Source organism: Hippoglossus hippoglossus, chromosome 15, assembly GCF_009819705.1.
Source record: "Hippoglossus hippoglossus isolate fHipHip1 chromosome 15, fHipHip1.pri, whole genome shotgun sequence".
NCBI lineage: Eukaryota > Metazoa > Chordata > Actinopteri > Pleuronectiformes > Pleuronectidae > Hippoglossus > Hippoglossus hippoglossus.
Window position 1 is genome coordinate 5,622,185 of NC_047165.1, and position 22,643 is coordinate 5,644,827.

At 41.8% G+C, this 22,643-nt stretch overlaps 2 protein-coding genes across 10 annotated transcripts in view; both read right to left on the reverse strand.

Moving 5' to 3' along the window:
- Window positions 1-267: 267 nt before the first annotated feature.
- cfap36 (cilia and flagella associated protein 36) lies at window positions 268-9,426 on the reverse strand. Of its 6 annotated transcripts, XM_034607993.1 has the most exons (12): window positions 9,045-9,425; window positions 8,059-8,123; window positions 7,864-7,965; window positions 6,681-6,795; window positions 6,486-6,573; window positions 4,662-4,821; window positions 4,318-4,416; window positions 3,603-3,708; window positions 3,148-3,329; window positions 2,095-2,262; window positions 1,656-1,751; window positions 268-1,167 (listed from the first exon to the last, which is right to left on the reverse strand). In XM_034607993.1, the coding sequence occupies exons 1-12, from the start codon at window positions 9,148-9,150 to the stop codon at window positions 1,084-1,086; spliced, it is 1,371 nt and encodes a 456-aa protein (XP_034463884.1). In that variant the 5' UTR covers window positions 9,151-9,425; the 3' UTR covers window positions 268-1,083. The 6 variants fall into 6 exon arrangements, with proteins under 6 accessions (XP_034463884.1, XP_034463886.1, XP_034463885.1 ...); XM_034607995.1 differs by lacking the exon at window positions 4,318-4,416 and having other exon boundaries at window positions 9,045-9,424; XM_034607994.1 differs by lacking the exon at window positions 1,656-1,751 and having other exon boundaries at window positions 9,045-9,423.
- A 4,670-nt stretch (window positions 9,427-14,096) lies between these two features.
- The window catches only part of LOC117775443 (inactive phospholipase D5-like), a 56,131-nt gene continuing 47,584 nt past the window's right edge, over window positions 14,097-22,643 (reverse strand). For all 4 annotated transcript variants that reach the window (XM_034608576.1, XM_034608577.1, XM_034608574.1 and 1 more), the window contains 8 exons: window positions 20,779-20,962; window positions 19,007-19,115; window positions 18,610-18,737; window positions 17,307-17,504; window positions 16,561-16,697; window positions 16,236-16,401; window positions 16,031-16,121; window positions 14,097-15,193 (listed from right to left, as the gene is read on the reverse strand). In XM_034608576.1, the coding sequence (XP_034464467.1) occupies window positions 14,658-15,193; window positions 16,031-16,121; window positions 16,236-16,401; window positions 16,561-16,697; window positions 17,307-17,504; window positions 18,610-18,737; window positions 19,007-19,115; window positions 20,779-20,962 (1,549 nt within the window). In that variant the 3' untranslated portion in view covers window positions 14,097-14,657. The remainder of the gene's footprint in view (window positions 15,194-16,030; window positions 16,122-16,235; window positions 16,402-16,560; window positions 16,698-17,306; window positions 17,505-18,609; window positions 18,738-19,006; window positions 19,116-20,778; window positions 20,963-22,643) is intronic.

Genomic DNA, 22,643 nt, shown 5'->3' on the forward strand with positions numbered 1-22,643 from the left:
CTGATCAAATCTCACAAATTTGACTCTTGGTACCTGAATACTTTTCTTTTTAGGATATTTCCTCTTTCTAAATTCATTTGTTGTAGGAAAAGACAGTTTTTTATTTTGAAAAGGACATTAATGGGTAAGGACAAAGTTTCATTTTTTGTTTTTTCCCTCTTCAACTTGGTGAGATTGAGCCACTGCTCGAGTAAAACTGCTAACAGACAAACAACCCAATTACAACAGAGTAGCTTCACAGTTTCTATGAATTCAAAAAATCTGGAGTCCAGGTTGTTTCTATAAAATGTGATTTATTAAACAGCATACCTGATAGCAATGTTACATAGAAACTGCATCATGATTGCTTAAAGTGAAGACTGCAGATTACGGCGTTCCTAGTAGAAAGCGTGACGCGGTTCTCTTGGCTCCTTGAACACACGGCGGCGTGCTCTTTGTGACAACATCCACGGCGCCCTCCCTCCGAGCTGAGACTGTTCTCAGCTATGGGATGTACTCGCTAACGACAGTGGGGAAACAAGACTGAACACCTGTGCTGGCTAATGTCACCACCACGCTGGACTATCGCAATAAAGTGCTCTCCCACATTCACTGGGCTGCTGGACAGATGCATGCAATTATATTTTTGTGGACATTATACAGTGGGTCAGTTTTGCAATTCAATTTGAGCAGTCCACATTTAATGTCATCCTCTGTGCTGAATGAGGAGCGACGTGCTGGACACAGGCCTCGTACATCTAGTGAAGGAAAAGTAATCGGAGTTCTCCACTGGTAACGTCAGCATGTTGCCTGACGTTCTCTGAATTCTCTTGTTCAAACATTAGTAATTAACAGATCATATAATACTTGTGTGGCCCTGGTATGAGTGGATTCTGCCACACACTGGTACTTTCACAAAATAAAATGTGCCAGTTCTCTGTAGACCAACAGGAGAAAAGCTCCGGGTTCGGGAAGATCTCATACTTTTGGTGTTTCTTTGGGAAGTATCTTGAAATGTGTCGTGTGGAGTGAACTATCTGATGGACGGAGGTAAAGTAAAGGTTGTAAGGTGTTTGATCCCCGGAGTAAAGTCGGAGGGGGAAGTTACTTCTTGATCACTTCCTCTTTCAGCTTGTCGGCCAGATGTTTTCTCTTCTGGAGCTTCTTCCTCTCCTCAGCAGATATCTCCTGTGTGAAAAGACCACACAGTCAGGTTGACACCTTTACTGACGACATAACCACCAGCACGGCTTGAAACTAAATGGTGAAGGGTAGAAAAAGCAGCGAGAAGACGACTAAGATACAACACAGCACACGAGTACAAACTGGAAAAGTATATGAGACGAGCCGGGGTGGAAAATGTAGCTATGCCACACCTACCTAAAATGCTCGCTTTCATTTCAAGACCCTCATCAAACCCACTGTCTTTCTTAGTGGAGGCAATTTCAGTCAATGAAACCTCTTGGGGCTTAAATTTGAACTTTTAAGCCAAGTCAAAAGAGCACAGACGGCAAACAATTCCTTCTCCGTGCTTGAGAAGTGGCGATGGAAGACTTTAGGTCAGGTTTTGTGAGGACAAGAGGAACAAAGGGGAGAGGGAACCACACACACACACAACACTTCAGCCATGAACGACTACACGTGTTCACGTCCGGCAGAGGCAGCTGGCGGATCACCTTCTGTCTGGAGGAGTTAGCAGAGTGCTGTGCAGGAGAAGGCGCAGGAAGAGGAGGGGTACAGGCCCCGTTCCTCTGGGACTGTCCCACTGCCTCCTGACAGGCCCGACACAGACGGAGGGAAGTGAAGAACAGGAATAAGTAAATAAGTGAATAAATAAATGAGTCAGAAGGAAGAATAAGGGAAATTAGGAGGAAAATGTCGGTTGAAATCATTTTGTTAGTTTTTATGTCCCATGGTCTCGTGTTGAGGAAATTACCCACTTGTATTTGTTTTCCTTTATCAATAAATGTCTACAGGAAAACAAAATTATACAAAATACATTGGCTTCATCTTGTTAAGGATAATTCAACACACTGTCAAAGAGAAAACCACTGAGCAGAGGATGAAAGGGAGTTAGGTGGATTGGATTGTAGTGGAGGAGTGGGCTGTATGTACCGGGGTGGTGGTGGGTGCTGGTGTGGGGGCTGGTGTGGGGGCCTCCTGTGATGTGGTGGTCTGCTTGGATTTCTGCTGCTCCTTCTTCAGCGCGTGCAGCTTGTCTCGCTGCTGACAGAGATATGCTGCCCTCTGCTGGAGCTGCTCCTGCTGTGACACTGACAACTCCTGCAGGAGAGAGAGAACAAGTTCACCAGCAACTCAGAGCAGCCACAAGCAAGCACGGTGAACTTTACTCAGACAACTCCTTCCCAACTATTTCAAAACAATATAAATGTGTTATTTATTTTTTCTGCAAGCTCCTTGTTGATGTTTTACTTGATAATAAATGTACGAAAAATAACAGTAGTGAAGAAGGAGGAAATGTAGGATTTTGGGAACACTACAGGAGGAAACAGGGAACATTGTCCGTGTACCGAGTCTGTGAACCATCAAACTCCGTTAAAGAGGAACTGCTGTTTTATGTTAAAGGAGTTGCAAAGTGTTGCTTTAACCTGGAAAATCATTTAAGCAGATTTCCGACATGTCCTGCGGAGGATCAAGATTAAGATTAAGATTCCTGTATTGTCTCCGGACTATTGGTCTCTGGATTTTCTCTACAGTTTCAAACAAGTACAATGCAGCAGGAAGTTAGCACTTTGTAGTTTGGCTTTCTTGAAGAAAATTGTACTTTCTTGATTCTTGTTGTTCTGGGTTTGTACCCTCATGGTTAAATGCACTTATTGTGAGTCGCTTTGGATAAAAGCATCAGCTAAATGTAATGTAATGTAATAACAGTTCTCTGCTCAGGCACGTTCACAACAGCTTGAAATTCTCCACAGGATTCAGGTGAGGGGGGGGTGCAGCAGGCGGAGGCAGGATGTGACATGTCTCTAACCCATATCTCTGATTTTGTTTACAGACACCGATTCATGGTTGGTGTCTTCTTCTTGTGTGGCTCTGCTTTTTTGTGCAGAGATATTTGTTATCTTTTTGTTTTGTGTGACCCTCACAGAATGACTGACATGTCCCACGCTGCCCCTCACAGATGGTGCAGCAGGCTCACAGACTCACAGTAAATGGCTTAGAGAAGCCAGCCTCCCTGTGGGCCTCCTCCAGACACGTCTCGGCCGCAGTCTGGCTCCTGCTGCTCTGCTCCGTGGTCCGAGGGCCGCTGCTGGCGGACGGCTCACCGGACTTTACTGGAGCTCTCACCGCTGGAAGGACTCTGGACTCCGCACTGTTACTGCTACAATCTGAACACACGTGTTTAAATCAGTTTGGTAACTTGTGACTCTCTCAGGTTGGTCAGTAAATGACAACGCAGTTAAAATACATTAATGCCTGTAACCCACACTTTCCTTCAGAGGTTAATGAGGTTTTGAAAACTATAATTTGAATTTAATTAAGGTTTTACCAAGATTAAAATAAAAGTAGTAAACCAGCAAAGTGTGTTGGGGACTTTCAATAAAACAAAAGAAGACGAGCTCAGAGATGGCGATGAAGAGTTAACTGTTTTTCGGAGTTACCTGGTATGAGTTTGGACGAGGACCTGCCCTTAGCTGAACCTTTTTCATCTCCACCTCCGGGGTCAGTTGTCTTCCTCTCGTCTTTTCTGACAGGGTTGACTTTGACCTGGACACAAGGACCCACAGGATTTACTACATGTTGCACCTATGACACAAACATAACAATAAATTCAGCCCATTACTGCAAAAATACTAATGCTGGAAAACAGAAACTACAACATAATCTACAGTCCTGAGATGGTAGACCTCAAATTGACCTGATTCTCTGTCTGCTTTTGCTGGCAGCTGAGCAGAACTTGTTCTTTGACTTCAAATCTCTGATTAGTAACAACCTGTATCAATACTTAAAAGGCTATTTCAGATCGTTAATAGCAAGTCAGATACATTATGTTCCAGTCACCGTGCAGCAAACATTTTTTAATCCTTTGATGCATTACGTGCGACCTAATTGACCGGCTTTAAAACTACAAAGCTACTACATGACCAACTTGCTACGAGGCTATCAGACAGTTTCCACGTGTCCTCAGGATGCACCGATACCTTGGGTTTGAATTTTGAATTTCATACCGATACAAAAATCGTATAAAAAGAACTTCCATTTTCTACCCAATTCAAATATACTCAGTATTACATTTGCACGCTGTGGAATGGTATCAATGCATCCTCGGGATTGGGCAGAAAACTCCTATGATCAGATCACTGATGGTTCAGTTACCCGATTAAATTCAGTGGCAGTGTTTCCGTTCACTAGTGGGGTGAGGTGACCATTACTGCTGCTGCTGCCTCTGCTGTCACCGTTCCCCTCAGCTTTAGCCTTAGCATGAAATGAATACCGCATTAGAGAAAGTGTCACATTATATGATTGATGATGGGACTTTAACGGGGAAAAGGGAATGTCGGCAATAACCATTCTGCATTGGTAGCATCAGGCACGACACACAAAAAACAATCAAAGGTTTTGTGTGTTGTGCAGAAGCACAGGGTTCACATGAGGTGCCGCAGTTTGGCTGCTCCACGGATCTTGATCTGATTTGGCGCACGCAGCTCATGATGTCTTACCTTGGCATTGGTGCGTGGCTGGCTGGGAGCAGAGGTGGTATTCTGGGATCTGCCGCTCTCTGCCACTGGCCTATCAGAGCAGTCGCTGGAGGTGGAACCAACCTCCTCCTCGAACAGCTGCCTCCTGGACATTTGCTCTTCATACTCCTCTTTTGATTTTCTGAGATCAGGGTAGCAGGAGAGTACAACTTTACAGTTGTACCAGTGCTACGTGTAAATTAGTTCAAGCAAAATTCATTAATTTGGCAAAGGCTGAAACTGAAAAATTCCACAACAGAGCATTCAAGGGCCCTTTTAACAGTTTCAGGGTATGTTTAGTAAACTAGGTGTGATAATAGCCATGTAAATCGAATGTTAAGCAGGTTCCATTGTTCTGTTAACCTTTGTCCATTGGCTCAAATGAACTAGATACTAGAATAAGCCAAGAACGTCAGGGATTTCCTCAATGGGCAACACTCTGCCCTGGCTTGCTTACCCACGGCACCACACACGAATCCTTTAATTGATTGATTTAACAGCTTTAATTGCCTTAGAGGTGATTTCCGCAAAGCATTTACCAGTAGGTACAGATAGAGGGAGAGACCAGGGAAAAGAGCGAGAGGAGGATGGTGTATCGTTTCCTTTTTCCAAGAAAGGCTGCACAGGATAAGCAAGTCGTTATATGATGAAGTGTTTCATGTAACTGATGATTAAGATTTACACCAACATGATGAACAATCTCAGAGTCGGTGGCTTTATGATTTGTCTTTTCAGAGGTGCTCACAATTATCCAGCAAGACAAATATGTGACAAGTATAGTTGCATTTGAGCCTTTTCAGAAGCTGCTCTATACCTGTGCTCTAAAATTATATTAAAGTGAAGAACAACTCTTCAAACCACTTGATTTCATGTCAGTAAAGAATGAAAATCAACTTTCAGACTTGTCCATGATTCAGATCCATCACAGAAAACATGTAAGAGTCTCATGGTTTGATGAAAGTTGCAATCAGGGACTTAAGGTAAACTATTCTGTCACAGTGCAATCGGCTGCTTGAGGAAGGTCAGTTACACGAAAGCACAGCTTGTCAGAAAATGTATCTCAGAAAACAACAAGCAAACACAAAAAGAAAATTTGTCTCCCTGAGCAGATTTTCAGATCAAACCCGTGGGGGTGTGGACGGAAGGACATGCTGGATAATGCAGTGCCAGTAAACAGCCAGGGTTCAGTGTTAAGACAAAGGGATAAAATTACTATTTTCTCAGTTGCTTGTTTAGTGTCAGTCTCTCCAACCTAAATTAGCTGGACCCTAAGGAGCTTAACTGCGTCCCCATTAGACTCAATGTGTTCTACTTGGTGAGGCTTCCACCAGCACAATCCCATTAGGGAGCAGCGGCAGGAGCATCAAGGAAAGCTGTGCACATGCAGGCAACGGGCGCCAAAGGAAAATGTATCAGAGCAGTATGATGGAGAGAAAACTCAGATCGTACAAAGTTCATTAAAGGTTTAGCATTTACAGATCTGACATTTTACATAAACAATATCAATGACAGCGATCTGAAACAACTGGTTTTATGGCTTCTTGGAATTAAGGGAGTAAAGTTTAGGCCACACCAGAATAATGTTTGATTGTTGATGATGAGCTAATTCATCATTGCTACCCATAACAGCACAAGTCCACAACTTCAGGGATGATGGTTTTTCCTTGATTCAACCTTTGAATCATGGTCAGAGAAGTCGATAAGGTGTTTACAGTAAGTGTGTGTGTGTCTGCATGTGTGTGTCCGAGAGAGACAGAACGACGGAACGAGACAAAGCGGATCAGAGAGAGGGAACAAGCGACTTACTTGAGAACCTCTTGCAGGATTTTCATCTCTTGCTGCTGCAGCTCCGTCATCACATCCACACCATCAGTCAGACACTCTGGGAGCTCCCCTACACACAAAACAGACACACACATATTACTTGCAGCTATATCAGTCATGTTTTCCTGTTTGTGCGTGTGTTTGGGTGTAAGTGTGTGCGTTAAGGACCCAGCGTACCATTTCTCTCTTTAATGACCCTGAGGGCTTGAAGTTGTAGTTCCATATTCTTCTGAACCATCAGTGAGCGGAACATCTGGAAGTCGTCTGTGGCCAGAACTGGCTGGAAAACCGACTGAACAAAGAAAACTGCGTGAGAGCAAGAAACATCACTTTGCCCACAAGTTCAATAAATGGCATTATGATGCTTTGTGATATTTTCCTTTTATAGGTCTATTTTCCTTTAATTTCTTATATTTGGGAATTGTATGAACAGTTGCACATGTTATATACTAAATATAATAGTTCAGTTTATCTCTAGCACAGCTGTTAAGACACGTCTGTCCAATTCCCATCAGCAGTGGCTATAGCATCCAAGGTTCTAGTGGGGACCCTTAGAAGACAAGAGGGACAGGGTGACCGGTGGAGGACGTCAATAATCACTATAATCAGCTGGTGTCTTGGGCTCTCAGGGCCCATTTGTTATGTGAGGTCATGTTTAGGGTTAGGTAACCAATAGAATCATGCATGTGACATGTTTTTAAAAATGGGATCTTTGAAAATGTATTTTCTCCTTGATGTATCAAGCTTCAGTGAGTGATTGAGCTTAAGACATCTGATGTTCAGCTGACAAGATTTCCTTGAAGTATGATTGAGTAGTGAGGTGAGGGCCACATCAAATAATCAAAGTATTCCACTTCATTCCCTCAGCCATATTTTGGAATTTAAAAAAACTAAAGCTCTGTATACTGAGAAATTAAACTTGTGCATCAGTTAATCTAGAAGGTTTCTACCTGCGTTAGAGACTTAAACTTTTTATCTCAGTTTTAATTAATAACATCCAAGTATGCTGATTGCAATGAAATCCAAATCTCCATTTCTCCTAGTCTGGTAAAGCCACATCACACTTTTTGATTGGTCCAGAGGAATAAATCTGAGGATTGTAAAATTTTAAAGACAAATGGTGGTGACAAAAAAAGGATCTGATTTAGGTTATTCTGCACTTTAAATGAAGAAAGCTATTAATGGAATCATTTTAAACTCCTCACTTTATTTTAGTGGCTCAACCTAGCTAATGGCAGGATGAATAAGCAATGTTTGGCACCAGAACAAATCTGCATCACTGGGGCTGTGTAAGAATGACCCAGCCTTGACTCTTCATTGTGTAAGTGGCAGGCTGACAGTAGAGTGCAAGCGGGGATACCTGTAGTGTTTTGGACTTGGCAAAAGGAGAGGAGCACGCATCCAGGAACTGCTGCTCGTTGATGCCAACCTCCTGCATGTAATTCTCTAACAGCTTCTCCACCTGCAAATAAAAAAGCAGCTAATATTATCCCAGCGTGACTGAAAACAGCTCGAGAGTGATGCACGAATTAAAAATCAAACGACTTGAACTCACCAGCTTCTTGTACTGCTGATGGATTTCTGTGTATGATAACTTGTTTTCATCTTCGTCATCAAAAACTGAAAAAATTAAGAGCATCCAAATGTTAGAAGTTCATCATTGAGACTGAACTCATGGGAGACGTTTGAAAAACACCTCCCACACGGCAATTTGTTTGGTTTTCTACTTGTCACGAGACAACACACACGTTACACAACTTCTTGTACAAATACTTGCCTTCAATTTCACTCATAAGAAACTGTTCGACAAATGACACAGTAATTAAACAGTTTAAATGACATAATCTGTTTATACTTGTTTTAAACATTATCTCCACTTGTTCGTGTGTTATAGTTTTTTTATGTGTCGTATTTCCGAGGACCAATAATTGTCTTATCTCTTAATATCAACAAGATATTAACTCTCAGCATCATTTCAGTTCAGACGACATTACCAAGTTGCTGTCTTTTATCTGAACTCACATAATAAACACAGTAGATCAGGACAACACACAGAACAGTTATGTTATATAAATAAATAAATAAATAAATAAAAGGATGGAGTCAACACATCATGCATCATTCACAAAGGAAGTGCAGTAGAGATTCGTACAACACAAACATGTCGCATTCAGAGCAAAACGATGAATTTGTGAAAGAATAAATCTGTGTTACTTCCACCGAGCTCTTTCCTGTAAACAGTTATTACAGTTTGGTGGCTAATGTTTCTACCTAGCTTGTAATCTTCTCGTCCTGTGACAGGACTCTGTGCTGCACCCTGTGAGCTCCGTGGCTGAACACGAGACTAATGACCTGAAACTCACACTCACTGATATTTAAACTATCGAGTTACCACATGGTGAATTATTAGATATTAAACAAATGTAAATAGTGTCGCAGTCACAAGTTAGCGTTAGCTTAGCCACCTCGCTAACGGTCCCGTAGGTTTTAACCGTGAGGCGGATGACAACATGGCGAGTAGTGGAGGTCCAGTTTGTTTACCCGTGCATTTGTTCTCCATGAAGTCCGTGACGGGGACGACCCACTCGGGGCTGCCCAGGTAGCCCACGATGCTCTCCACGACCCAGTCGCTGTCGTCCTCCGCCATGGTGGCCGCTGCGGAGCGCCGGGCAGCGGCAGCGACGTTAGCAGCGGAGGGGGGGGGTTCGGGTTCGGGTCCGGCTCCTGCGCTACAGCACGAACACACACGGGCCCGGACACACGGGCACAGACATCGGGTGTGTTGTGCTTCATGAACCAGGCTCCATGGCCTCCTTGTCTCCTTGTCTCCTCGCCTCCTCTCCTCGCCTCCTCCCCTCTCCTCTCCTAGCGGAAGATCTGCGAACTCATCAGTTTGCAGGCGAGAGTGGTGACGCCTAATCGGTTGCCAGGGCGACGGTTGCGTCAGTGCGCTGCTGCCTGAGTCCAGAAAGGAAACAGATAATATAATATTATATTATATTATATAATTTAATATAATATAATTTCATAGAATATAACATAATAGAATAGAATAGAATAGAACATAAAATAACATAACATAACATAACATAACATAACATAACATAACTTAACACAACATAACACAACATATCATAACATAACATAACATAACATAACAACTGTTTGTAATCTACCTGAACTCCTCTTCAATGCAAACATGCACCAGTCACTTTATGTTGCATGGCCTCCAATCCAAAAATATAACTAGTTAGTTAATCAGTTAGTTATAAATGAATAAAACAATTGGGTCCAAACATTATAAAATTAATTCATTTACAAAACAAACCTATTTGTAAAACGACTACATCAATGTGGCCCCATGTTAAACACCCCAGAATGTGCAGCCACTTATGAGCTTAATCAACTTAATAACCATGACCTGACTCCTGATGACTGAGGGGACCTTATTGTATTTTGCATGTCTTATAAACAAACTCTGTTTTATGGAAGCAGCACTCAGGTGGAACCTTTTTTGGTCTCGGGAGCAGTTGCGCCCGGCGGGTGGTCCCTGGGGGACACTTCCGCCCTCACCTGGCTGGATGCTGAGTTTCTCTGTGTCTCACAGGTGAGTGGCTGGTGGAAAGTATCCGTGTCATCCTCTTTAAGACTTGTTTATGTTTGGTGAATGATATAAAGATGTTTTGATTTCGTTTTGGGCTTTTCGGTCGAAGTTTAAAAAGAACTTGAGACAGGTGCAAGTTATTTTATTGTGAAGTCAAATGTAAACTCTGCGTCCTTATTGCTGCTGAACTTTATTAACAATTTACAGATTTTCTTTTGTTAGTAACTGTTCCAACCCTGGAACCTGAAACATAAGAATTCACTTAAAAGTAACTGTGTTTTGTTAAACTTTACTAGGTTTTTCTTTATTTACTTATCAACTATTTCTCTTTACTTCTTCCCTCCTTCTCTTTATCTCTTCAATAAGTTTGGAGATGCACAGACAGTTTGTAATTGTAAATACTGTAAAGTTGTCAATAGAAACATACATAACAGTATCAAATAACCCTAAAGATGTATGTCATCTGTCACTCAGTGGCTGCAGCTTTGATAGATTGACTGTGAACACCTTCAGGTATGAATTTTACTGTTTTTTATTTATTTTTGTGTCTAAAATCAGCCAACATGTTCCTGCAGTAACCTGGATACCTGCCCCCGAGGCCTGACCACTCAGCCTATTGGCCCCCAGACTGACAGCCACTATGTAGTACTGCACTCAGGATTAACCTCTGAGGTAAGCCACTTCACTTTAATCAACATCCTTTTGTGTTAATCAGTGTTAGTCAGCGCGCACACACACACACACACACACACACACACACACACACACACACACACACACACACACACACACACACACACACACACTGAAAAACTAAAAGCCAAGATTCCTTATTTTTTATTAAGAGTAAAAATGTAGGGATCAGATAGTTCAGTAGTGTGCATTAACAAGGATATTCAATAAATATACATTCCGTCTGTATTTTTAAAGGTATATAAGATTCCATAATAGCATCATCTCTAGAAAGGCTCATAGCTACTGTGCACTGTTCATAAAGGCAGGGCATGCAAGCAACAGTCATGCCGAAGAAAAGTCAACAGAATAAAGGTAGGCGACATTAAAAAGCTTTTACAGTTTAAATATGCAGCTATCTCCATCCCATCTACTTTTACATATCTGCCGTCTCACTGGAGGGAAATACAGACGTCAGTGCACAACAGGTCACACAGAAACATCCACCTCGGTTTTCTTGTATCAGATTGTAAACCATTGCTGATTTCAAGTCGGCGTCTGTGTTCTCTGTTTCCAGAGCTACAGTCACTCTACATTGAAAACATGTCATTAAAGGTTCAGTCCTGGTCCATGCAAACTATAAAATAGTCACTGTTTATAAAGATCAACGTAGTTTTTAAAGAAGTAAACAAGACCTGGGTACAGGCGTATTAGCAGCATTCATGCCCCCACATGATTATAATATATAATAGCAGCATTAAGTAGAGAATCAAACTATAGACAAGCTGTCAGTTCACAAGCAGTATAGCGTGGAGACGTAGTGCTTTACAAGAAAGTATGTGGATGTTGTCATTGAGATAAAGATCTTCACGTTTGACTCATTCTGCGTGAAGGGACTTTTACGAATGACTTGTGGTTGTATTTGCTTTACATCAGCATTAGTGTCAGACTTATGGATCAGTATATGGATGGATTAATGGTTGTGTCTCAGGAAATTACTACAGCAGCAAATAAAGTGAAATAAATTGTTTTTGCATGTTATAATTGAACATTTAATAGTTGTTACTAGGTTATATTATTATACTTTAGTGTTTTGTATATTATCTTCACATCTTATCTCTTGATATCAACAAAATAGAAATTCTCAACATAGTTTTGGTTCAGACAAAATTCCCACGTCGCTGCCTTTTATATAAACTGACACAAACATCAAGGCTTATTTTGAAAAACATGTCATATTATGTGAGAAAAGTTTATTTCTCTTGATGTCCTCTAGATGGCAGAAGTTATCCATCATGACCAGATTCTAGTTGTGTTTTTTTTACCGTGACTGTGATTCAGCTGCTTGTCTGTACATATACAGTAAGTATAGGGAAGATAATATTTCTTGACTGAGTCTGTATAGAGGCTTACATTTGACGGGTGTGTACTGTACTGGCTTGTACATAGGGTACATCAATTCTTTGGAAACACAAGATTGATTCAACTAAAAATCAGGTGTTGTATAATGTAAGGTCTGCAACAGATCATTGTATCCATTATAATTAAGGTGTATATCGATTTCTTGATTAATCAATGATTAATCGGTCTGTAAAATATCAGAAAACAATAATAATATTAGAAATGCTGTAACCTGTGATATCTTTTGGCATTTTAGAGTAAAATCATCAGAGTAGTTACACATTATTTTTATGTTAATTAACAAATTCATTGTTTCAGCTCAGTATTATTCAACAACAATGACTGTCAGATTACAGCGAAGCCTGCTTTACATTCTGACTGTCCTATCTTCAGTTTGCCAGCAGAATGAAATTATATATCACCCAGTTAATTAGTGATAACACCCATGCTCGGTGGTGATTAAACTCACTACGCAGCCCTCTCTGTTAATGTTTCCCTGTTTCCTTGATTAATGGCTTTGGAAATTAAACAATGCTTCAACCTTTATGAACCCACAAAGTATATTTGCTAAAGTTGCACTCATAGAAAATACTGAGTAAGGGTCTTAAACTGACATGCAGCCATTCAAAAAATGCAAATGAAAGTTGCCACAAGCTTTGAGTCAGGATTAAATGACCTGCTCTTTACTAACGATACTGTATATTTAGCTCTGACTCCACATGTTAAAGGTAATATATATTCAGCCACTGGGATGACATTACAGGCCACTGTGTCCTTGAGGTTAAACTGTCAAGCTCTTTTAAAAATTCATCGTATTGATTTGGCTGAGAGCAGAGACCCTCTGGCCCCTTCTGCAAACTGCTCCTTTAGTATTTGTTCAATAAGTCACAACATTTCATTGGAAAGGAAACGATAGATATTCATTCAGCTTCTCGACTTTTCCTTGGATTTGTATATGGAACAAGTAGTGATTTTCTCTAAGGACCTTTTTCAGATCAATAGCTCCTCTTCCTCCTGGGAAAAATAATGTAATGAAGGCTGTAATCTTCCAATGGCCATAAGACATGTGTTGTTAACACAGCAGAGTAGGTGCATCATCTAATTCAATTATGACCTCAAGAAAATAAAAGATTTTTATATCCACCACCCTGCAGGGGAGAGATATATGATCCACTGGGTCTGTACAGTGTTTAGTGTTTGTGGTACTAAAGCTCCAGTGTGTCTGTTGATCCAGTTAGTTTTGGTGTCACGTTGTAATTTAGGGAGGGGACTTTTTTAATGTGCGTACCTGCAACAAAGATTCTTGTTTCAATCATCTTAGAATGAAACCTTTATATTGAGTTGTCCGTTGTCCACCACCATGTTTGTACAGTAGCTAAGAATGGACAATACATGCATTGTCTCTAGAGGGGGCCTCTTTTGTTCCTATTCCTGAAGGCAACCATTGGTTTTTCAACAAGCTCGCCAGGGGATAGTGAGGCAAGAAGAAATCATTTGGTCGTAATCTGCATCTTCCTTTGCTTTGTGTGCCTCTAAATTCTACACATGAATTGATCAATCCTTTTAGAGCTTAGCACTAAAAACAAGTTGCAACACTAATGGCAATGTTCATTTCAGTAGTAAGTGTAAAAAAATGATATTGGCTCATCTGTGGAGATGCTTAAAAATCATGTAAATAAATATAACTTCTTAATACGTTTGAATTCCAAATAGTTCATCATGTTTAACAGAGAATTCAGTTTGTCTTTTTGTGGCCAGTGACACAAATCAATAAACTGACTAGCGGTGGTTCTTGAGGTTGTCTGTTTCCATTTAACCACATGTAACCGTGGTCTATTAAATTCATGGTTTCTGGTTGATTTGGTCTTAGATGAAGATCATAATATTCTGCTTGACAATCTCAAAATGATGTATCTATGTATCTATGTATCTGAGATCCACAGCATGAAAAGCTGTGTGATAAATCTCCCGCGAAGTTGTATCTTGAATGCTACCGTCAGCTCGTGTAGCTACATGTCCTCAAATGTCTCCCACCTCTGCACAGAAATGCAGTTACCTTTCCCCCTTTTAAAGGGTGATCAATGGTGACTGCCATGAACAGCGTAAGTCACATACAATAAGTAGGCAATCAAAATGATTTCATATGTCTCCTTTGCTCATCAAGAAAAAAAAGTTTAAATAAGTAGCACGGTTGTCAGTCATTACAGTGTAATCATCAGCGTTTCTTCTTCACCAAAGTTTTGGTTTCATTCTTAAAGATTCAAAAGTGCCAGACTGCAGAGGGGCGTCTCCTCTCCTTCCTGAGTTCTTCCACATACATCAAGTCCTGCAAACCAGATGTTACTTCAATCTTATTTTTTCAGTGTCCTACAAAATGACAATAATAAAATGCTACAAAGACCCAGTGATGTAAGTCCACTGTCACTGCAAAAGAGCCGTCCTCTAGACATTCAGTGAAGAGGAATCCATCTTGGCGGTCACAGGGATCTGTTGGTCATCTCTCTGCTGCCGCTGCTCTCTGCTGACTGACTGGGTGGATCCATTGGATTGTCTTGGTAGCCACCTTTGTTTTGTAGCTGACTGTTGTCAAGGTTACTGATTTTAACTTGTCCCCTCTCGCGATGACTGTCTATGATTGGCACAAGTCCATTTGCAAAGCCTTGGTGATTAATTTTGTCATCGTGGTGCCTCGTTTTCACCAGCCCATCGTCTTTGTGACTGTTTCTCATTGGTGCAGGTGCGGTTTCATATTGGCCTGTTCTGATTGGCATCGGCCCGTTGTCTATGTGGCTGGCTTTCTCTGGCACCAGCTTGTTGATCTGGTGCTTGATGCAAACGGGGATCTTGTTGGCCTGCAGGGAGCGGGTGTGATGTGAAAACCAGTCCCTGTCAAACGCCGCCCGCAGCTGCTCCACCACTGTGGAGTTCCTGTCCTCGACGCCCTCTGGCTGGCTGATCACCAGGCCGGCTCCTGCATTGAAGGTGAACTCATTCCCCACCCAGTCAAGGTTACCTGTCAGGAAACAAATTAGTCACGACGGTTTGATGTAGACACAATTAATATCCCGCACCAAACAATAAAAATCAAGCTGTGAGTCATAGACCATTCTGCCCGATGAAGAAAATCGATTCCTTTCCAAGAGTTTGATGGAAAGATCGATACAACTGGAACTGGAACCATGAGGTGATGAACTTAACTTAACATTAAGACTGGAAGCAAAGATAAACTTACTACATATATATTTACATATCTTACAATACTTATTCCGGAAAATGTTCTCTGTCTGTCTGTAGCTCGTATATCTCGAGAACTGTTCATCTTCTCGGCTTCACACGGGACATGTGTTGTTACGGGGCCAAGGAAGTGAAGTGTTGAATTTGGTGCTATTTAGACACGTGGAATGTTTTATATTAATAAACTTTGAATGAAGAGGTGACCAGCGCTCTGTAGTAGCGGCGACTGGGATTGGGACAAGCCAACAGCCCGTTCCAAACAGACCGGTTTAGAACAGGCACTGCACTGGAACAGATATGAATTAACTTCCGTTAGTACTGGCAGAGTAAGCAATTAAGAAAATAAACACATTTGAGGTGCTGGTAGTTGTATTTTTTAAACTTTGCTGAGAGCTACAAGCTGTTTCCACCAGCCCCCAGTAATGCTGAGCTAGGTCTAATTTCATCCGAGCTCTATCTGAACAGGGAAATCAGTGTGGCATCAACCTCATCTAATTTTCCCTGAACAAACAATATTACCTCCCAAAATGCAGAGCTGCTCCTTCTAGCCGACTGAAAATTAGATCTGCATGAGGTGAGAGGGGACACAGTAATAAAATCTAGAGGATGAGCTCACCTAAATAAATGGCTCTGTCGGTCACCATAAACCTGTTATGGTTTATTCCCTGGAGACTGCCATCCCTCTGCACTCTGGGGTTGAAGTACTTCTACACACACAGACACACACATACAAACACACACACAGGCATACATTTGTGCAGTGAGCGCTGATGAAGTGTATCTTCGGAGTTGTAAATAATACGTAGCGGCCTTGTACTCACAGCTTCCAGAGAGCAGTTGGCCTGCTCCATGCACAGACTCCTCAGGGACCAGATAAAGTTGAAAGTGAGTGGTTGAGTCTTTTCCCAGCAACTTATCAGCAGACGCACCCGCACCTTCCTCAGGATCAGAGCCTCCCGGATTAGGCCATCGATACGAGACCAGTACCTTGGCACAGACACACACACACAAATGTAGGCACATAGCCAGAAGGCATACACAGAATTTAATCACTTGAATCAAAGCAAAGCATTCAAGCTTTTGATGATCGACGCCAGTCAAATCATCCCAAAGAAAGCAGCTCGTGCAGCGGCAGAGTGGTCTAACTTGTGGGCGTTGCTGCTGACCAGGGGCAGGTAATCAATGATGGAGATGTATATGAAATGGCGAGCTTCTTGGATGATCCAGGAAATGGCTTCCAGGTCGTTGGTACGATCTTTGGGGATGAAAACATCTGGAGAGCTCTGTCAAGAAAAAGAGGAAGAGGAAAGACAGTAGAGAAGTTGATTATCTTATTAGTTATGATAATAGCTAATTATCATTCTTTATAGAGGACCACAAGGATTCAATTGTCTTCCTCTGTTTTATACACTTGTGTGTTTTTGTGTCAGTGAAGCCTCCATGCTTAACTGTACGTGTGTTTTTTTATATATCGTATTAATCTTGCACCAATGGACGGCACAATCAAATCAACGGTTGTACGCTGCGGGTACGATGACTTCGCCATCGCTCATCTCCAGGAAGCAGATGTTGCTGACAGACCGCGTCCTGCAGAGGCGCTGCGTGTGAATAATGTTCTCTCCCACCTGGTTGTCGCCTCCACTTGATATGACTGCTGCACTTCAGTGTGTTACACAGTCACGTGAGATGAATACAAAAATGAATACATTTTCAACCTTTGTCGATTTCTCAGAGAATTATTCATGAATGATTTTTTTGTGTGCACAATTTGGTATAACTTGATTGAATTTAAGGGGACTGGTTTGCCTTGGTGCAGGTATCTGCTCTACTGAGTGCCATTCTAGTCTTCAACAATTTTGTAATAGTGAAAGTGACCTAATGCTATGACTCACAGAGATGAAGGCCTGAGCCTTGGTGCTGTTGAGAGTGAAGTCCAGAGGAGCGTTCTTGTTGTAGAGCGCAAAGAGACGCTTGGACCAGAAGGAGGGGATGAAGTCTCTGTACTGGAGCCCCCAGTAGAGACTGAACACTCTGTGGAGGTCCAGAGCCAGACAGCTGCAGTCGTACACCAGCACTCCCAGCTCCTTCCTCTGGAGAGCAAAACAAATTGTGTTAGATCCCCATTAGCATGGAGACAACCAGCATTCACGTGATCTAAATCTCCTGAACACTGTCACCATTACTTTCACCATCATCAGCAAAAAATGCTGTCCATCATCTCCATCAACATTCCCATCAGATTTCCTTACACAGGTGTCTTAACCTTTCTGCTTTTACTTAAAGACACTATTCACCTACAAACACACAACCTATGCCTTCTTATGTTAAGTGCATGTTGTCTCATCCAATTATCCCTGCACCAGCTATTAGTGACAAGACAATGCACTGGTTCTTCTCTCTGTCTTTTCCCTCAGCAGCGTTTCTTAACTTGTCCCTTTTAAAATTTCCTTCTTATTCACTCCCATTCCCCGCTATGAGCAAATTCTCCCTAATTGAGTTTAGATCCCACTTACGTCAGTCAAATTTAATACAACCTACTTTATCTCCCTCAAAACAGACCAACATGCACATGAATAGACTAAAGATACTGTCCTTAATGGGACTTTTCACAGACTGAAGGAAAACCTCAAACATGGATGTTCTTATTGTCCAGCTGCCTAAAACACATCCATGTAATTTGGATATAATTGGATTCTGACTTGAGAGGCAGTAATACTGAATTGTGAAATGTAGAACTTTACATGTATAAAAGTGATTCTAGAATTACTACTTTTAGTTGTACAGAATAAAACACTCCAGGTCCAAATAAGTTATGTTGGCCTCATTGAGCCTCCCTGCAATTCATCTTCCTAAGTCAAGGCCTCTGGTTTATTTGGGTGTCTGAAGATGGATGGAGCTGCATTTTAATGAACCAATGATTCCCACCTTTGAAGAGGGAGATGAAACAATGGCCACTTTCTATTTTGGGATGCCACCACCTTGCATGCCCTGACTTAAATCTCTATACAAAATGAGAACACATGTTTTACATTAAGATTTACGTTGGTAACAATTTTTCTAAATGTGTGTGTCAGTACAGTTTATAATATATGACTATATTTACACAACTGTTTCTGAATATGTTCAGTTATATAAAATCTGCACTTCACTATGTAGTGTATGTATTTCTGTGAATAGTGAGGTTGTCTTGGATACAGTGGCTAGGGATCTCCAGTCCATGCTTGCACTCCCGATGTAGAAATGTCTCCTGTCGACCACCCAGAACGAGGAGAGGAGGCGACCTTTGGTCAGCGCTGTCATGTTCACATAGTGGACCTCGGCATCTAGACATGAGAGAGAGAGACGCAGAGATAAGCAAGAAAATCAAAGACAGAGGCTGAAATACAGTCAGATACATGAGCGACGAGGAGAGGACTACAGAGGTTAGACAGACAGAAAGACAGATGAAAAGAGAGACGCAGAGTGAGTGAAAGGACAGAGAGAGAGAGAGAGAGAGGACAGTCAACAAACCAAACAGACGGAGCTGAGCTGCAGCGTGTTTGAAAACCAACAGACACACAGAATGTATAATACAGTGAGAGTGGGCACTGACTGTGTTTGGCGAGCGTCTTGAGCTCGGTCGAGTCGATCATCCCGCTGGAGATCTTCAGCTGGACTCCTTTTGCTTTGAGCCCCTGAAGCCTGGACAGCAGAGCCCGGCCCTGATGGAAACACATCACTTCAGATTCACGCACTGTTGTCGTGAACGTGCTGTTGTTGCGATTGACATCGTCACTTATGTCGGTAAGTCCCAGCTGCTGCTGCGACAGAGCACTGGTCGTCGGTTTATTAAAGTTTATTAATAATGAATGTGTCACATGTCCAAATCACATCAATACTTCACTTCCCTGGGCCCTTAACAATACATCAACAGTTCCTAAGATATGTGAACTCCTTTGAGACTTGCAGTGCACTTGCCTGATACAAGAGCATCCCCACCTCCACTAAACTTTGCCTTTCCAGTAAAGGCTACAGTATATTACATTTCTGGTTCAGTCTCCCTCAATGAAGTGTTTTTTTTTTATTTGGGGACTGTTTGTGGAGAGATTGCTGGAGGCTGATAGACCATTAGCCCTTCCCTGCTCTGAGGCCTCTGAAGGAGCTATTACGTTCCAATCCACAGCCTCAGGCTTTCATTAGCCCTGACATTCTCCATTTCTTAAAACAGAAGCAGTGTGTGTGTGTGTGTGTGTGTGTGTGCGTGTGTACAAAGCCTGGTCAAACCCTCCAGGCAACTTCCAATAACACACATCCAAAATGAATAGTTCGCTTCAATCAGCCTGAAAATAGTCCAGACTGGCAATACCATTTTAAAAGGGCAGTTGCTCATTTCCCACCGTGTGGGTTATTTCTCGCCTTTCACATAGATCATGCTGTCAATTCTTTGTTACTCTGACATTATCCTGTGTCTTGGCTGGAGCAGAAAAACATCTTGTAGTTGAACGACCTTTTCGAAATATGACCAATTAAATTATGGAACCTGTTTAACGTCCTCACTGATAATCAAATCTTTTCTGTCACATTATCCGTGCTGAAATGTGACTGTACTCGAAAAAAAGCTCAGCGATAGTTGAGTTACATTTCATGAATATCCCCAGTTCAATAATTTATACTCCTACTCAACTACAAAGGGCAGCGATGTAAATATTCAATAGTTTCTCAGAGCTTAACATCAGCACAACAACAAACCAAACCTCTGAGCTCACATCTGACAAACCTCGACACTCACGACTCAGACAAATATCTGCTTTTAATACTGAAATAACCACAGATGAGCTGTGGGGACGCTACAGAACAAAGTCTCAAACACAACAAGAATATGATAACAGCATTAATAATATCAGTGATGTTGCAGTCATGCATAAATATAGATTAATGTCCATGAAACTGATTCCCTGTTGCATTGTGGGAAGCTTTGACTTTTTGGCTTGACCACAGGAACCGTAGCAGCTCGGTAAAATGACTGAGTGACTGGCTGATGAAGTTACACCATTGACTTGAGATATGCTAACTTGTGCAATACATGACATAGCAAAATTTAGCACGTTTCCAGCAGTTCCGCAATAGTATAAACAGCAGTTAACACTATATATCCACCAAAGTAAAATACTGCTTATGCTTCTAAACATCATTACCAATCTAATGCTGTCTTATAATAGGCTACAAGTAATGATGATGTATAAAATATTAGTAGTATTAGCAATATAATCTAAGCCACAACTGTTGATTATGTAGAGGAAGCAAAGTCATACATAGATGCAGGAGAGGAAACAGTAAAAAACAGGTACAGCATTTATAGTATCTGTCGGCTTCCTCTGGTTTTACCTGTCTGGCCGCCGGCTGGAAGCTGGATTCATAATCAGAGGAGTTGAGGAGCCACAACGGCGAAACGATCTCCACGACCCTGATGGCCCGGTCCAATAAATTGTACAGGCCCACCAAGAGAGGGACGTGGGCTGTACCATTGTCAAAGGAGATGTCTTCTGGGATGTTCTCAACAAGCATGACTCTGCGGAAAATAATGAGAAGAAAACAAGAGGAAAAACATATTAACATGCTGGTTACATGAAAAAGATGCAAAAAGACAAAAAGCATCATTAGGAGAGGCCATAGAGGCTTGTTAGTGGAAGAGTGCTGAAGAAATGAACGTGAGGTTCATGGTCTGTCACAAAGCAATTATCTGTTTGCAGTAGAGCAGAATTATTAGGAGCTTGAGTGTTAATGGTGATATTCGATCAGCTAAAAGCGATTTTCCTACTCTGTCTCTGGATCGTTATTTTAATGAGAGGAATCAAGATTTCCACAGCGCCGTGCCCTTTGCGTTATTAAATCTCGCACAGGTTGCCGGTGGCGAAGCCTGAGAAGACGTGAAGGTTGATGTTCAGAGATGTCAGCAGTGTAGATTCAGTTTCACCTAGTCAGGGAAAAGGGACAAGTGTTTTTTTGCTGTATTCTTGTTGGTTTCTACTCCCTCTGCTATCACACGGTGCATTTTAATGTCATCATCAGCAGTCTGCAGTCATATACTGTGGTTTGAGCAGCCATAAAACATGAATAATGTAAAGGGATACATGAACATATAGGTAACACAAATCTGCTTTATGTCTTTAGGATTGCATGAAGTAGAGAATCTCCGTATCATTGAGATCATCTGCTTATCATAAAAGTGTACAACCTCACCTGGATGGCAAATGATGTGGAACATTTACTCAGTGGAAGCTGTTTTTGCATTTAATGTATGTTTGTATACATCCCTGTGAAGATCTCTGCGCTTACTGCCGAGAGTGTAATGTCGAGTTATCTGGCTAACTGCAACTCTCTCCTCTCCCTAATGGATTCCCATCTCCTATTTGACTCCACCGGGACGCCTGAAAATGACACGGACATTACCACAGGAGTCAACAAATTGAATTACCCCAGGCTGCCCCCCCACCCCCCCCAGATCTGCAGTCACACAGAACCGTCCAGGCTTTTATCAAGCTCCAACGCTCACCGCATTCTTTCTGTCTCAGGCTCGTACAAATTGATTCTGCCAACTGGATTTTAAGAGAGAAATATAAAGGCGTCGGGGGGGGGGGTGTGTGCGGGGAGGGGGGTGTATCAGCCTGTGTGACCAGCTCAGACATAAATTCCGCGGCACCTCTGTGCTCGATTAAGTTTCCAAGAAAGTGACAAAACCAATCCTGCTCCTGAATTTATTTGTTTCCATGTGAGGGGGGGGGGGGGTGAATTATAGTAAGACATGTTATGGTAAATATGCTGCACACGGACTTTACAGGTGCCTCTGACAGATGATCCATACGGTGCTGCAGATCATTCTGAAAGTGTGAATTGGAGCAGTGAATCAGTGGATACGCCAAACTACATCTTTATATTAATATATAAACATGGAATTATTGAAATCTAATCATCACAATACCAGCACAACCATTAATATCATCACAGCAGACATGGACATGATGTCATCATGACTGAAAGGTCAATTAGATTTGCTGGTTGGTCACGAGATGAAGTCATGTGCTGCAAACCTGATAAAACCTGTCAAGTGACATGATTTATTTCTTTAATCTATAAAAAGAAAGGAAGCTTCAACCCCTAAAATAAAAAACTGAAAATGTGTCTCTCTTTTCAGGACAGTCTGACTGGCTCCTTACCCCATAAAGTTCCCTATTTACACATCTAGCAGAAGA

Coding starts and splice junctions, on each gene's coding strand:
- cfap36 (XM_034607991.1), bottom strand. CDS start 9,150: ATGGCGGAGGACGACAGCGACTGGGTCGTGGAGAGCATCGTGGGCTAC. Junction 6,796..7,863: donor CCAAGTCCAAAACACTACAG/GTATCCCCGCTT, acceptor TTCTTTGTTCAG/TCGGTTTTCCAGCCAGTTCT. Junction 2,263..3,147: donor GCTTCTCTAAGCCATTTACT/GTGAGTCTGTGA, acceptor TCTCTCCTGCAG/GAGTTGTCAGTGTCACAGCA.